At 36.9% G+C, this 13,434-nt stretch overlaps 1 protein-coding gene across 1 annotated transcript in view; it reads left to right on the top strand.

Annotated features, from left to right (window-relative positions):
* The window catches only part of LOC124795948 (multiple PDZ domain protein), a 1,551,599-nt gene that overhangs the window by 1,444,125 nt on the left and 94,040 nt on the right, over positions 1 to 13,434 (top strand). Inside the window, exons 18-20 of the mRNA XM_047260028.1 lie at positions 1,622 to 1,693; positions 1,930 to 2,101; positions 10,896 to 11,254. Coding sequence (XP_047115984.1) covers positions 1,622 to 1,693; positions 1,930 to 2,101; positions 10,896 to 11,254 — 603 coding nt within the window. The remainder of the gene's footprint in view (positions 1 to 1,621; positions 1,694 to 1,929; positions 2,102 to 10,895; positions 11,255 to 13,434) is intronic.

Raw genomic sequence — 13,434 nt, forward strand, 5'->3', positions numbered from 1 at the left:
CTAGTTGGCATGTAATCTGTGGCAGGTGTGGGGGTTCAGGTCTATCTTGGCTACAATAATGCATTCACTATGCTGTTTGTAGTAGCTTATCCGCACTCCTGTTTTTTTATTCCTCATTAAACCTAGTCCAGCGTTACCCTTATTTGATTTTGTATTCATAACCCCGTATTCACATCACCAGAAGTCTTGCTTCTCCTGCCACTGAACTTCACTAATTCCCACTATACCTAACTTCAACCTGTTCATTTCCCCTTATAAGTGTTCTAATCTACGTGCCTGATTAAGTGATCTGACATTCCACACTCTGATCCGTAGAATGCCAGTTTTCTTTCTCCTGATAACAATGTTCTCCGGAGTAGTCCCTGCCTGGAGATCCAAATGGGGGACTATTTTACCTCCGGAATATTTTACCCAAGAGGATGCCATCATCATTTAACCATATAGTAAAGCTGCATGGCCTCAGGAAAAATTATGGCTGTCGTTTCCACCTTGCTTTCAGTCATTTGCAGTACCAGCACAGTAAGGCCGTTTTGATGAATGTTATAAGACCAGATCAGTCAGTCATCCAGACTGCTGCCACTGCAACTATTGAAAAAGGCTGCTGCCCCTCTTCAGGAACCACAGGATTGTCTGGCCTCTCAACAAATACCCCTCCGTTGCGGCTGCACATACAGTATGGCTATCGGTAGCACTGAGGCATGCAAGCCTTCCTACCAACGACAAGGCCCATGGTTCTTGGGGAGGGGGGGGGGGGATGTTAAAAATTCAGATAAATATTTAATATTTGTTACAAAGATTTCAACTGAAGTTTGAAAATCCGTAAAGTTACCTGTTGGACAATATGAGGCAAACAGTAAGGGTGGAAAACGAGAATAGATTATTATCTTCAAGTCCGTAAACAACAAATAGAATTCAAGAAAATGAGAAGAATGTAGCATGTCACTTTTAATGAAGCCTATCATTTTGATTTTGATAGGACTGTGACGACATGTCCAGGATGCAAGCTGAACAACAGCAGAACAGAAACCAATTACACACTCTTATAAGAGAAATCATAAAAATTATCATGTAGAACAGGATGAACAGTGATGATTTTAATTTCCCAAAGTGTGGAATGTTTGCTGAAGATAATTGAAATAAATTGAATGAAGTGACAGAAATGAGTATTAAAATAGGTGTGTGAAGGATACGCTCAGGAATTCATGAGACAAGAAGTTCATGAAAAGTACAAAAGAAACCGAGGAAGGCAGTTGCTACATAATCTGGAAATCTAAGTCTGGATCAATTCGATAGTAATTTTATTGCATGAGCAAGCAAAGATTTAGGTTTTCTTATTCGATGAATGTGCCAATAATGAAAATTTTGTCTTACAATCACTAGGCTATTCATTAGAACTGATGCTTGCTGTTACAGACATATAAACCGAGCTGAAATAAGTCTTCCACACATTCTGAACTCTGTACTATTTGATGAGTTCTCATCAGATTAGTTGTACACTGTGTGCCTCTAATTCCTTTCCTTTCAAATTTTTTTTTTTTTTTTTTACTCGTCAATTAAATGTATTATTTAAACCAGATTTCTGTATATGTATTAATGGAGTTTCCTTTCACTATGTTTTAAGGCTGGCCTTGTTGTAGGAGATATGATCCTCGCTGTTAACAAGGACACACTTCTTGGGTCTGATTATGATTCAGTAAGTACAATTTATTTAGAATCAATTTGTTGCATTATTTAGTAAAAGCAGTGTTCTTATAAATGTAATTCTTTGTACATACTGTTCTTTGCCATTAGGTATTACTAAAACTAATGTTTGTATGCAAATGTAAGATACAATGATAACACAATGAGCTTAATTTATTTGGCTTGTACCCATTTCAAATTTAGTTGAGGTAAACCAATCTCATGTACTCTTTTTGTTTCCCCACAAAGGCGGCATCACTTCTGAAAAAGACAGAGGGTGTGGTCACACTGATTGTGTGCAACCCAAACAAAGCCAAGCAGGAGGAGGAAAAGAAGAATGCAACTGGAACTCCATCACCAGGAGAAAGTATGCCAGTTCAACAAGCATCTTCTCCAACACCAAAGGAGCCGGAGAAGCCAAGTATGTCTTTTGCGGGGAAAAAAGAAAGAAAAAAACAGTGACACACATCTCAAAGCAAAATTAAAACTTGACACTGTGTCCTAACATACAAAAAATCACTTGTTTATTTTGAAGGACTTATCAAACAATTTAATTTTTATTTTAAAAGTTATTTTGTAGTACCAAGGAATGTATTCTCATCTACACATATGTGATGTTGAAAATAAAGAGAAAAATGTTATCTAGTTAAAAGGCACTGTAGTGTGACTTATTCACAAATTTTAATTTGGAGGTAAAAATTATTGTGTATTTAATGACTTGTAGCATAAAGAACATCAAAAGGTTTATAGCCACTCTAAAAAATTATTTATCTGAAAGACTTGCCAAAGAAGAAAGAAGTGATGTGACATTAATTACACTTATACTGTGAAACTCGTTAGAAAGTATGTGGTAGTGGACTCTTCCTGTTGTGGGACTTTATCAGTGTTGCTACTTCTATACACTGATGAAATGTCAAGACTGATTGCTTATGTCTATCTGAGCAAGCTGTTGTTAGTCTGTTTTTATTTACATATTCTCTACAGGAGTAACATTTAGATGGCTGAAGAACGCGCATAGATTTCATTTTGAGAAAAGTCTGAATATCTTTTCGAGCAATTTTCTAAATAGGTTGGTGTGGCAATATCTTACAGTGTCTTCTACTTGAAAATTTTCCAATCATGTGTGTTACTACTTCCTGCATAGTGAAAAGGATGTAATCATTTTGCTGCCTTGCTTTGTATACACCAACCGTCAGCTCTTGCTCTGACTTAATGGATCCAACAAAGCTGAAGATTGTTTCAGTGTGTGTCATACTTAAGTCTTGAGACATTTTTAATGTGAGATTAGTAATTGAAATGAAGCAAGAGACAGACTTTTCCGTTTTGAAATTTTTTTGGTGAACTGCATAACAGACAACAAGCTCTATGAGCTGTGAAAAGTGAAATGTACTTAGAAAAACTAAGAAACAAATAATACAGTGTCAAAGGAGACAAATCTTTGTTCATCTTGTAGCAGAAGTCATTATTAATTACCTTAATAAGGAGTGTCCCATAAGAACGCAACTTTTGAAATGCCCATTATTTCTGTTCTGGTAAGCTGGCAGCATTGGACATAAATGGAACACTTCATAATGGGACAGTGTGCTATCTTAGTGAAAACTTGTTAATAGTGGGGTGAATGAGTTGTGCAGAAATTTTTCACAAACTTCGTGGATTGTTTGGTCAATGTAATGCACAGAGTAAGGTGACTATGATGAAACTGATTGTTAATTTTGAGAAACTCTGTTTGGTTGTGGACATTAAACCCTGAGTGATAATGTTGCTGTAAGTCCAGTGAAATCTATTTAGTGATGTTCACAACAGCAGGCTATTCCCAGAACCAATGTGAAGTAAATTCTGAAAGAGATCTGCACTTTTGGACATATTAAATTGAACTAACACAAAAACTGAAGACAAATGATCACAAAAAGCTCTGAGCATTTGTTCATTGGGTCTTTGCGAAACAAAGAGGGGACAACAATTTTATCAAGAAAATAATGTTCACTGATGAGGTGCGCATTCTGTGTAATGTCTTCAGGAATTAGCAAAATTGCAGGTTTTTATGCACAAAAAACCCTTGAGTTATTATGGAGAAACCATTACTTGCACATTGAGTTAATGTCTGGTGTGGGATATGGGCTGGGAGCTTAATTACGCTGTACTTCTTTAAAGATATTATTGGAAATGAATTAACAATAGACAGCAAATGCCACTACAGTATGTTAAGAGTGTTTTTGTGTTCTGAACTGGATTGTGTGAAAGCTGAAGAGGTTAGACTTCAACAAGATGGATGTTCTATAGGAGATGTTTCTTGGATGGGTGGTTTCTCGCAATGACAACATGAACTGACCTCCCAGATCTTGTGATTTAACCCCATGTGATTTCTTTCTGTGGAGGTATTGGAAATCTCCTGTGTATGCCAACAAACTGTCATCAATTGCAGAGATTCACTTTGTAATTTCAAACTAGAAGTGCAAGAATACCGAAAAATTATGGAAAATTTCATCAAAGCAACAAATGTGCACCTGCTGAGTTGTGGAGGGCATTTGACTAATATCGTACTCCATACATAACCATAGATAGCATACACTGCAATAATATATAAATTACTTAATTTTATCAATAAATTTATATAATATTATGCACTTGAAAGTTGTATTCTTTATGGGGCACCTTTTATATTGAACATCCTTTTTCATTTCTTTGACTGGGCATGTCTCTTGAACTAAGAGAAGATACAGATACTACATCACACATTTCCCTCAAAAAATCACTTCTTTGACCACTAATAGAGACAAGAGACATAACAGCAATTTAACAAGAAGATGAAGATAGGTCATATAATACCATGACATAAGACCCACAGCAATACAGAAAACCAACAGTGACAAAAAGATTGATAGTAATCATGAGCTCAATAGTGATGAGAAAAGTAAATTAAAAAGTGACTGTTTGTTGGAGGGGGAGGGGGTGGAGGGAGCAGTCACAAAAAACATCCTTGAAGACCTAAATATAAAAACAGGTATCAGTGGCCAGATGAAAATGGAAGAAAAAGGAAAAGAAACGTGAAGAAATATGGAACAGAAGATAAAAGTTTTATGACAAATGTGAACAAAATCTTTACTAGGCAAAAAGGTTGAGACACAAGTGAAGGAAACAGAAACAGAAGAGGGAAGTGAATAAAAAATTTCATGAGTATGGCTGCCACTCTTCTACCTGACTACTAAAGAACCAACCAGAATTATAGAAAGAAACATTTTTATTGTACTCGGTCTTACTGGTTTTGATAAGCACTTAACAATTTCAAAAGTTTGTAGAGATAAGTTTTAAGCGAGTAGACCATTTCTTGGCTTATAAAAGTTTCCTTATTGAAGTTTAACCGTTCTTCATTATTAACACGTAATTAGTTTACAGAGATCTGTGATAAGTGGTTGTCTGCATCGTTCCCATTCTTAGTTGGACATAATCATTTTTATTATATTCTCTACCATCACCAAGAGTGTGAGCTTGGCAGGCACTGATGTGAGTCATACTGGGGACTGTCTTTCTTCATCATTGTTCTGACTGTATCTTCTGATCTTCACCTGATTGGATCTGTTGCAGTTTGCTATTACATAGTTTTCAATGACTCTTCAAGTTCTGGTCTACTTAAAGTGCAGAAAGTTGTATGATATCCACATGACACACACAACAGTCCCTATACCGATTGCATGCTGTGAACTTGGAAAGGTGTTTACTTTTCAAGATAATTATGAAAAGGCACTCTATGTACAGTCCAACTGAAATTACTTGTTAGTAGACACTTCATACTCTAGACATTAGTCCCTCCAATTGGAGCTCCCAGCACCACACACAGACTGTCTGCTATTGCTAATACACTGCAACTAAGAGTAATTTCACTTGCAGTTTTCGAGTACCAGAGTGTTCTTCTGTAATCTGCTATTGAGCACTGCCCAGCAGCTTATTTAACTGTTGTTGTGAGCAAAATTTCATTCCATCCGTGTTGGCAGCCTGCTGTCTGTTGTGCAGGGATTAACAGAGGAGCAGCTGACAGCTCATGTGCTAACAATGTAGTGCACCCTGGAAAACATCAAACAAGTAGTTTTAATCAAAGAGTAGGCACATTGCTGCTCGTAGTTTCTTAAACAGTTCTCTTAAATTATGCCTATTATTGTGTTCAGTGACTTTTGGAATGGAGAAATGCCATTCGATTAAGAACAAAATGTTGAGTTTCAGTAAGCATTTTGCAACCACTATGGTGTAAGTTTGCCATCAGTAACATACACCATCATCCAAAAAGTTCAGAGACTGATTTTATTCCTTGTGTACAGGAAATGTCAGCACAGTGATTATGGTGTCAGTTAGAACTTACTATTGTAAACAGCAGATGTGCAGTTGACCTGTATGTTCTGAGCTCGCAGTGTTATGTAGTGGACATGTAACTGTAGTTTGTCACAACCTGCAGTGGAACAACATCTCTAAACCAAGTGTTCAAGATATCCTCCAGAATCGTTCGAACAAGAAAAAAGTATGTGCAAAGTTTTCCTTTCACACTCCTTGACTTCCAAACAAAAATGAAAATTTGTGTGTGCCTGCCACAACTTGATTGAAGTGGAGAACATGAACAGTTCTTTTCTCGAAAAAATTATCACAGATAATGAGACTTGGTGTTATCAGTATGAACCTACCACAGATAGAAAAAGGGCAAAAAATCACATGATGGGTCAGCACTTTGACAATATAACTGACATTCAAGCCAGGATGATGTGTGAGTTGAATAACATCTCAAAGATGATTTTTCATGTAGTCTCGCATGGTTTTATTAATGTTCTGTTCATTGTATTCAAGTGTGTGGAGATTATTTGGAATAAATGAAGTCTTGAAACCACCATCTTCACATTTCTCTATTCTTTACTAACCAGTCTCAAAACATTTTTGAGTATGTCAGGTGATGGTGATATTGTACAGTGGCACTAATTCAGTTTCAAGGAGGTATGCTCAAGCAGTTGAGAAATCATTACTCAGGATTTACAGCTATTGTCTCTAGGTGGAGGAATTCACTGCCTGTTATTACTGGTACAATGCTTAAGGGATAAACATGTTTTCATTTGGCACATGGTTATATCTTAGTTTTCGTTCAGTGAACATTCTCCTATTGGATTTCAATAAAGGGTTGCACATTCCTTAATTATTGCTATATTCAGTGCCTTACATTACTATCCTCTGTCTCAACAAAATGCAGTTTTTATAGTCACAAGTGTGTTTCCTGTTTCATAAGGAGGAAATCCCAAGTACAGTACTCCAGGAAATGCCAAATCTAGTTTAATGTGTGCTTTTAAAGTTGTGTGGTTCCAAACCTTTTCGATAGATTGGCAGTGGTAGATCAGAAATTTTTTTAGGCAGATGGTTATATTGTGCTTTTAACTGCACGACTAAGGTTAGTAAATTTTTTGAAAATTTTTGTGATGTAAATTATACCATTATTGAATATAAATTTACATTTACTTTGTGGTTGTGTTTGGAGAATTTTAATGATGTCTTTTACCATTGTCCCCAGGATTTGAGCAATTTTAGGCCACATTTACCCTGGAAGTAATTTTATTAGTGCAAGTGGCACACTGTTGAGAGCATTAATGGCAGTAGTTGTTTTTGAGCTTTCTTGCATTGTATGTTTAATATTGGAATTAACCTTGTTTGAAATGTCTTCTATCTTTCAGGATGACTGCATATTATTTGTCCTTTCTTCAGTATTCATCAATGAATCAGATCTTGAAAGACCATTAATAAATTCAAATATTAGCATTAGTTTGTTCCATTTGACATATCCATTATTGCTCAGCCGTGTACATAAAATATTATTTTTTCAATACCTGCAGTTATGGTTATGTAAATGTTATCTGCCATCACATGCTTTCATAGTGTTAACTTGTTTTATGGATAAACTGATGAGGACTGAGAAACATTGGCTGTTCAGCTTTGCAGCTGTTGCATTTCATTGTAAATACTTTTTCAAGCACTTGAACACTGTGTGGGCTAAAACCATGTAAATATGAAAAAAAAACTCCTTTTACTGAAATAACATTTTAGTAGTAACATGCTTCCTTGCTTCCTCCTTTTTTCCTCAAATACTGACTTGAAATGACATCTCCTTTGTGACCTTTATTACTGGCCGATTTGGGGGAGCATATGCATGTTGAAATTCATTCTGACACACAAAGATTGCCTACAAGTGCATAATTGAACTTTGTCAGTGCTGTGGATTGATAAATAAAGATCAATTACAGAGCTGTAGCCAGTGTTTATGCAACAATGAATTTCTGCAGCTGTGTGCTGCTTCCACTAAAGTTTTCATGCAGTTTGTTCAACCTGGTCGTAATGTAACCAGATAGTGGTATGGATTTCCTGCTCAATATTCTATACAAAAGTATCTGGTTTAAATTTCATTGTTCTTTGTGTTCATTGATATCTTTCATGAGTAGTGGACTTTACACCAACACAAAGGTTCATCCATTTCTTTCTTAAACATTACGTATCAGATATGAGGCAGAATCCTCCCACAAAGCCACTGTGATAAGGTGCTCCATTGTCACAATTCACCCATAGCTGGATATGTTTCTGAAAAGATTTGAAAATTAATATTCTGCTCTCTCTCTCTCTCTCTCTCTCTCTCTCTCTCTCTCTCTCTCTCTCTCTCCCTCCTCTCCCCACTCTCCCCCCTCTCTCCCCCTCCCCACTCCCTTCCCCCTTCCCCCCCTTCCCCCCCTCTCTCCCCTCCCTCCACTTTCCCTCCTGTGCCCCTCCTTAAACCTTCCTTCAATATCTTCTTCTTTTGTATGTTATCATGTCATGTCATTTCAGTAATTGGAGATATTTTATCTATTTTTATGTAGTTTGTATTTTTATGATTAACTTTCTGAGTTTAAATGTTATGCTGTGAAGCTTTTTTACTCAAGGCATTTTTATTGTGACACTGCACTGGAATGTAGCATAAGCATGTGTATATTAGTCATGCACTGTTCACATTTTTTTAAAATTTTATTCAGAGTTTGTTGCTTGGTTCTGATAATGTAATTAATGCCTGCACTGCTACTGTGTGTGTTCAGTTTTTACGATTATTTTGTTTTGAAGAATCATGAAATGTATGTGCTTGAAGAAGCCTGTAGCAACAAACTGCCTGAGTACTGAAAAGCCGCCAAGCTGAATTTGTGAATTGTTGCAGCAGATACATTTTATTTCCTATCTTCCATTGTTATTCACAATGCACAATCAGCACTTTTTATTTATTGGGTGGTTTTTTGATGGAAAATTGATGCATGTACTCTGCAAAAAGGCGGTAAGTTTCTAATCAGTTGGATTTAATGTAATCAATTATGAGACGGATCTCATTTCTGTTCTTTGTCATCTTCTTAATTGCATCAAGAACACTCTTAATTAATTAATTAACCCTCTTATACAGACAATAAATTTCTATGTTGGAAACACCCTACTCAGCCAGAACATTATAATCAGCCATCTAGCAGCATGTTGACCCATCTTTATCATTCAAAACGACTACAGTTTTCAGAATGAATATTCACTCTGCATCAGTCTGTGCGCTAATTTGGAATTCCCTGGCAGATAAAATCTGTGTGCCAGACAGGGACTTGAATGTGGGACTTATGCCTTCAGCTATGAAAGGCAGAGATCCTAGATTCGAGTCCCGGTGCAGCACAAAGTTTCAGTCTGCCAGGAACTTTCAACTGCAGTTTGATCAGAATGGATTGTTTAAGTCCAAGTGATTTGAGTGGAAGCAGTTGACACCAAAAATATATATACAATTGATTAACATGTTTGTGAACTGAGATGAGGTTGCAAGCTCATGACTGTTACTTGATGAGAACATATATGGGAGTAAATTGGGATTGATAGGTACATGTCTTTTTATAAATATCAACTGTTGCTCTTCATCATGGTTCTCCATTGTAGCAAGATTTTGGCTTTGTGACAAAGGAAGTAGTTCTGCAGAAGGGTGCTATGTCTATTGGGAAATACTTCAGGTCTTTGGTGGTTTAGCTACATGATATACAGAGGTCCAAGTAATTGCTCTCCGTAACCTAATATTGTCAATTGTGATGCATGCACCTATTATGGTGGGCCCATCAGTCCTCCCCTTCATATTTTCCTTTTTATGTCACTAACCCAGCATAGTGTTACATGACTATCAACACCCTGCATCCAGATTGGTCACACAGTTGATTCCATTGCTTCACGATTCATGTTCTCAAATTAGATATGAAGGTGAGACATTCTGACATCTACCATTAGCTACAGTATTAGTCATCAACTTATGAAAAGTAATTAATGACACAAGCTGATGGACATCCATGAAGGTTGGCATTTCCATGATACTCACTCCCAACTGGCTAATCATCAGAGTCCGCTATTCATTGAAGTGGCTTAAACCAGCTGCTTTCTCAATTTCCTGAACAATGAGATGACTGTATGATTTCCTTGTATGCTTTTTAGTTGTTCTGTACCTTTTTTTACCTTGACGTGCTCTCCAGATAATGCGAGTTTCCTAAGTTCCATGGCAGAGCATGCCCTAATTTTGTTGCTGACCAGAATAGCCACGACACTTAGTCAGACCAAATACAAAAGAAGTAACAAAAATGGGAGTACTTATTTTACCACCCTATTAAAAGAAGAGTGCCAAGTTTGTGTGTGTGTGAATAAGTGGGCATAGGATTTGACTTCCTTGATGATGAATTCATATTTAAGTCTTTTGTCTATCTATCAAAACTGATTCATTCACCAGCATTCTCTATGTTGATTGGAAAGAACAATGCCTCAAAATAAAAAGTAGCACGCTTTTGTGTATTGTCATATCAGGCAGTTTGAGTGCAACAGGCAAAATTGCATTTCTACGTATTAATTTTTAATTCTGTGTTTCTGCCTTGCCTTTCATCACACCTGCTGTGGATATGAAATAAAATGCATGGTCATGTGAGTACCGGCTATTTTGCTGAATGATAAACATTTGTGCCATTTAGCTGAAGCAAAAAATGATGTGTCTGTCAATTAAGAGAGACTGAAGCTCATTGGAAATTACACCTTATAACCTGTAAAATATTAGCTGAATCATTAATTTTTTCACCCTAATTAACATAAAGTCATAAATCACTCTCCTGTGTACATAAATATCTACGTTAAAACTATGTAGTTTGATTGCATTTGCCTGAGGTACATCTTTTTTCCAGGACTTTTTCCAAAACCGTTAATACCATTGGCCAAACCACAAAAAACACCATCACCAAAAACGGTCCGTGTTGTTTCTCCAACGTCAACTCCAACATTGGTGGACTCTCTGTCACCTGGGACCTGTGTGCCAAAACCATCACCGGTTCGTCCGACTGAACTGGTGACTACCACCGATACTTCTCCCTCGGCACGGTTGTCGCCCTCTCCATCTGGTAAACGTCTGTCTTCCACTCCAGAGGAACCACCAGCTGATCCTGCAACGTGTGAGATTGTGCCAGGGAAGGAGACAACTGTGGAGATAAATAAGGACAAAATGGGACTTGGACTCAGTATTGTGGGTGGCTCTGACACCTTGCTGGTAAAGCTTTTTTTTATACTAATCTCTTCTATATTTTGAACTAATCCGATGTTTAAGTAATACATAAAGTTGTTTTTAAAGCCTGTGCCAGAATGCTTTTAAGTAATTTAGATGAGCAATTTGTTTGCCATATAATATGAAGTGAATAGATAAGCTTATGACAAGAAATGTACTACATGCATTTCTGAGATTTACACTTGTTCTGGCTTAAAATATTCATGTACCTCAGTTGTCTCATAAGTAAATCATGCATTGGCAATGCACTTCACAATTTCATTACATTCCACTGATAAATTAGGACCTGTAGCTACACAACTGCGGGATGGATAACTTCTACATTATTATTCCTATTTATTATCCTGAGCTGCTGCATGAATCCAAGTATATGAAAAATTGTGGAAGTGCAGAAATTTGTAAGAACCAAGTGCCTACCATAGTTTAGAAGATATGATATCACAAACACTGAGCTGTATGAAAAACTGCTGCCTCGTGGATGACATTTAAATTTATTACTTGTTCGTCCTAACTCTATTCACAAAATATTTTGCAGGCAATCATAGGCCACGGCTTGTACTTGCACAGATATATCTTTGTACGACACATAGTCATAAACACTGAGATTTGTGAAAAAGTGCTGCACCATGCATAAAGTTTTATACATTTATTCCTTACTACTAAGTCACTCCTACAGTCAACTTTCAATTGTAAAGCGCAAATGACTTTAGGATTTAGCTCTATGAAGAGCTGTTACAAAGTTGTGTTGTAGAAATCCAGCATAAAAACACTGTACACTACAAACACAGCTCATTTTTTTGTTTTCATTTCCAGAAGAAAACAGACAAAATCAGTACCCGGGCAATGCCGGACTCTAGTTAATAATATAACTGTACTTCTTTGAGGTGATGATTAAAACTGTTACTTTCGGTTTGATCTTAGGTGATATATTTGTATTACATGATGCTTCAACATCTTAGTTAGAAATTAAATTCTTTTTGTGTTTAAACAAGGTACATCATACGTGCAGTGACTATATATTTCTATTCTGAAGTACAAACATTTTTATTTACATAATTGATGACTGTATCCTTTCACATCGTCTCAACTCTACAGCATCCTTGTATTTTTCACTCTTGAAAAGTAAATAACGTTTGGATCATAAACTCTGCCTAGATACATTGAAAACTCACCTCCTAATTAACATATGCACATTAATATATTGGATTTAAAAATTACAAAGAGACTGGATGGTTGGCCAGTACTTGCATTCAGGAGGTGAATGCCCTAGTACGGTGGATATGTACGTAAAGCTGTCATCATCCCAAAGGTTCATTGAACATCACAGTCCATTGCTGGATACGGTTCTATTAGAAGTGGTACACCATTGTCTTCCTCCAGTCTTTAAACTGACTTCCCCAGCCATTTGTAAGGGGTTCTACAGTGTAATATGGACTCTGAGCTATGGTGCAACTTGAAATTTTCCACATTAAAAAATTGTAGATAGGAGCACTTAAAGTAGAAAATACTAAATATAGCTTGCAAAGCAATATTGAAAAGTCCTAGGTAGAATACAAATAGTGAAATGGGTTAAGGTAACAATGTACAATTTACAGGGGTGGAAAAAATGAAAACACTAAAAACACAACATGTTACCATGCCTAATATGGTGTAGTAAAACCGTTGGCATTCAAAACAGCTACCAGTCATCTCAGAATGGATAAATACAGGTCCTATATGGTTGTCGAGGGAACCTTATACCATTCTTCCTGCAAAATAACGTTCAGGTAATGATGATGGAGGTGGATAGCCATTACAAGTCCATCTTTCCAAAGTAGACCACAAAGACTGAGTAATATTGAGATCTGGTGACGGTAGTGGTCAGGTGAGATGTGACAATTCATCCTCCTGCTTACAAAACTAGTCCTGCACAATGCGAGCTTATGAACAGAGGCCCTGTTGTGAAATGCAGCATCACCACTGGGGAACATATATTGTGCCATGGGGTGGACCTGCTCAACCAAAATAGTCGCATAATCCGTGGCAGCAATGCAACCTTGCAGAGTAACTTGGGGCCATGGAATACCATGATATGGTTGTCCGAATCATGACCAAACCCCCTTCCTTTCACTCTTGGCAGCAAGCATAGGCTTGGGATAGAATACGCCAGATGTAAACTTGACCAG

The sequence above is a fragment of the Schistocerca piceifrons genome, chromosome 4, assembly GCF_021461385.2.
Source record: "Schistocerca piceifrons isolate TAMUIC-IGC-003096 chromosome 4, iqSchPice1.1, whole genome shotgun sequence".
Taxonomy (NCBI): domain Eukaryota; kingdom Metazoa; phylum Arthropoda; class Insecta; order Orthoptera; family Acrididae; genus Schistocerca; species Schistocerca piceifrons.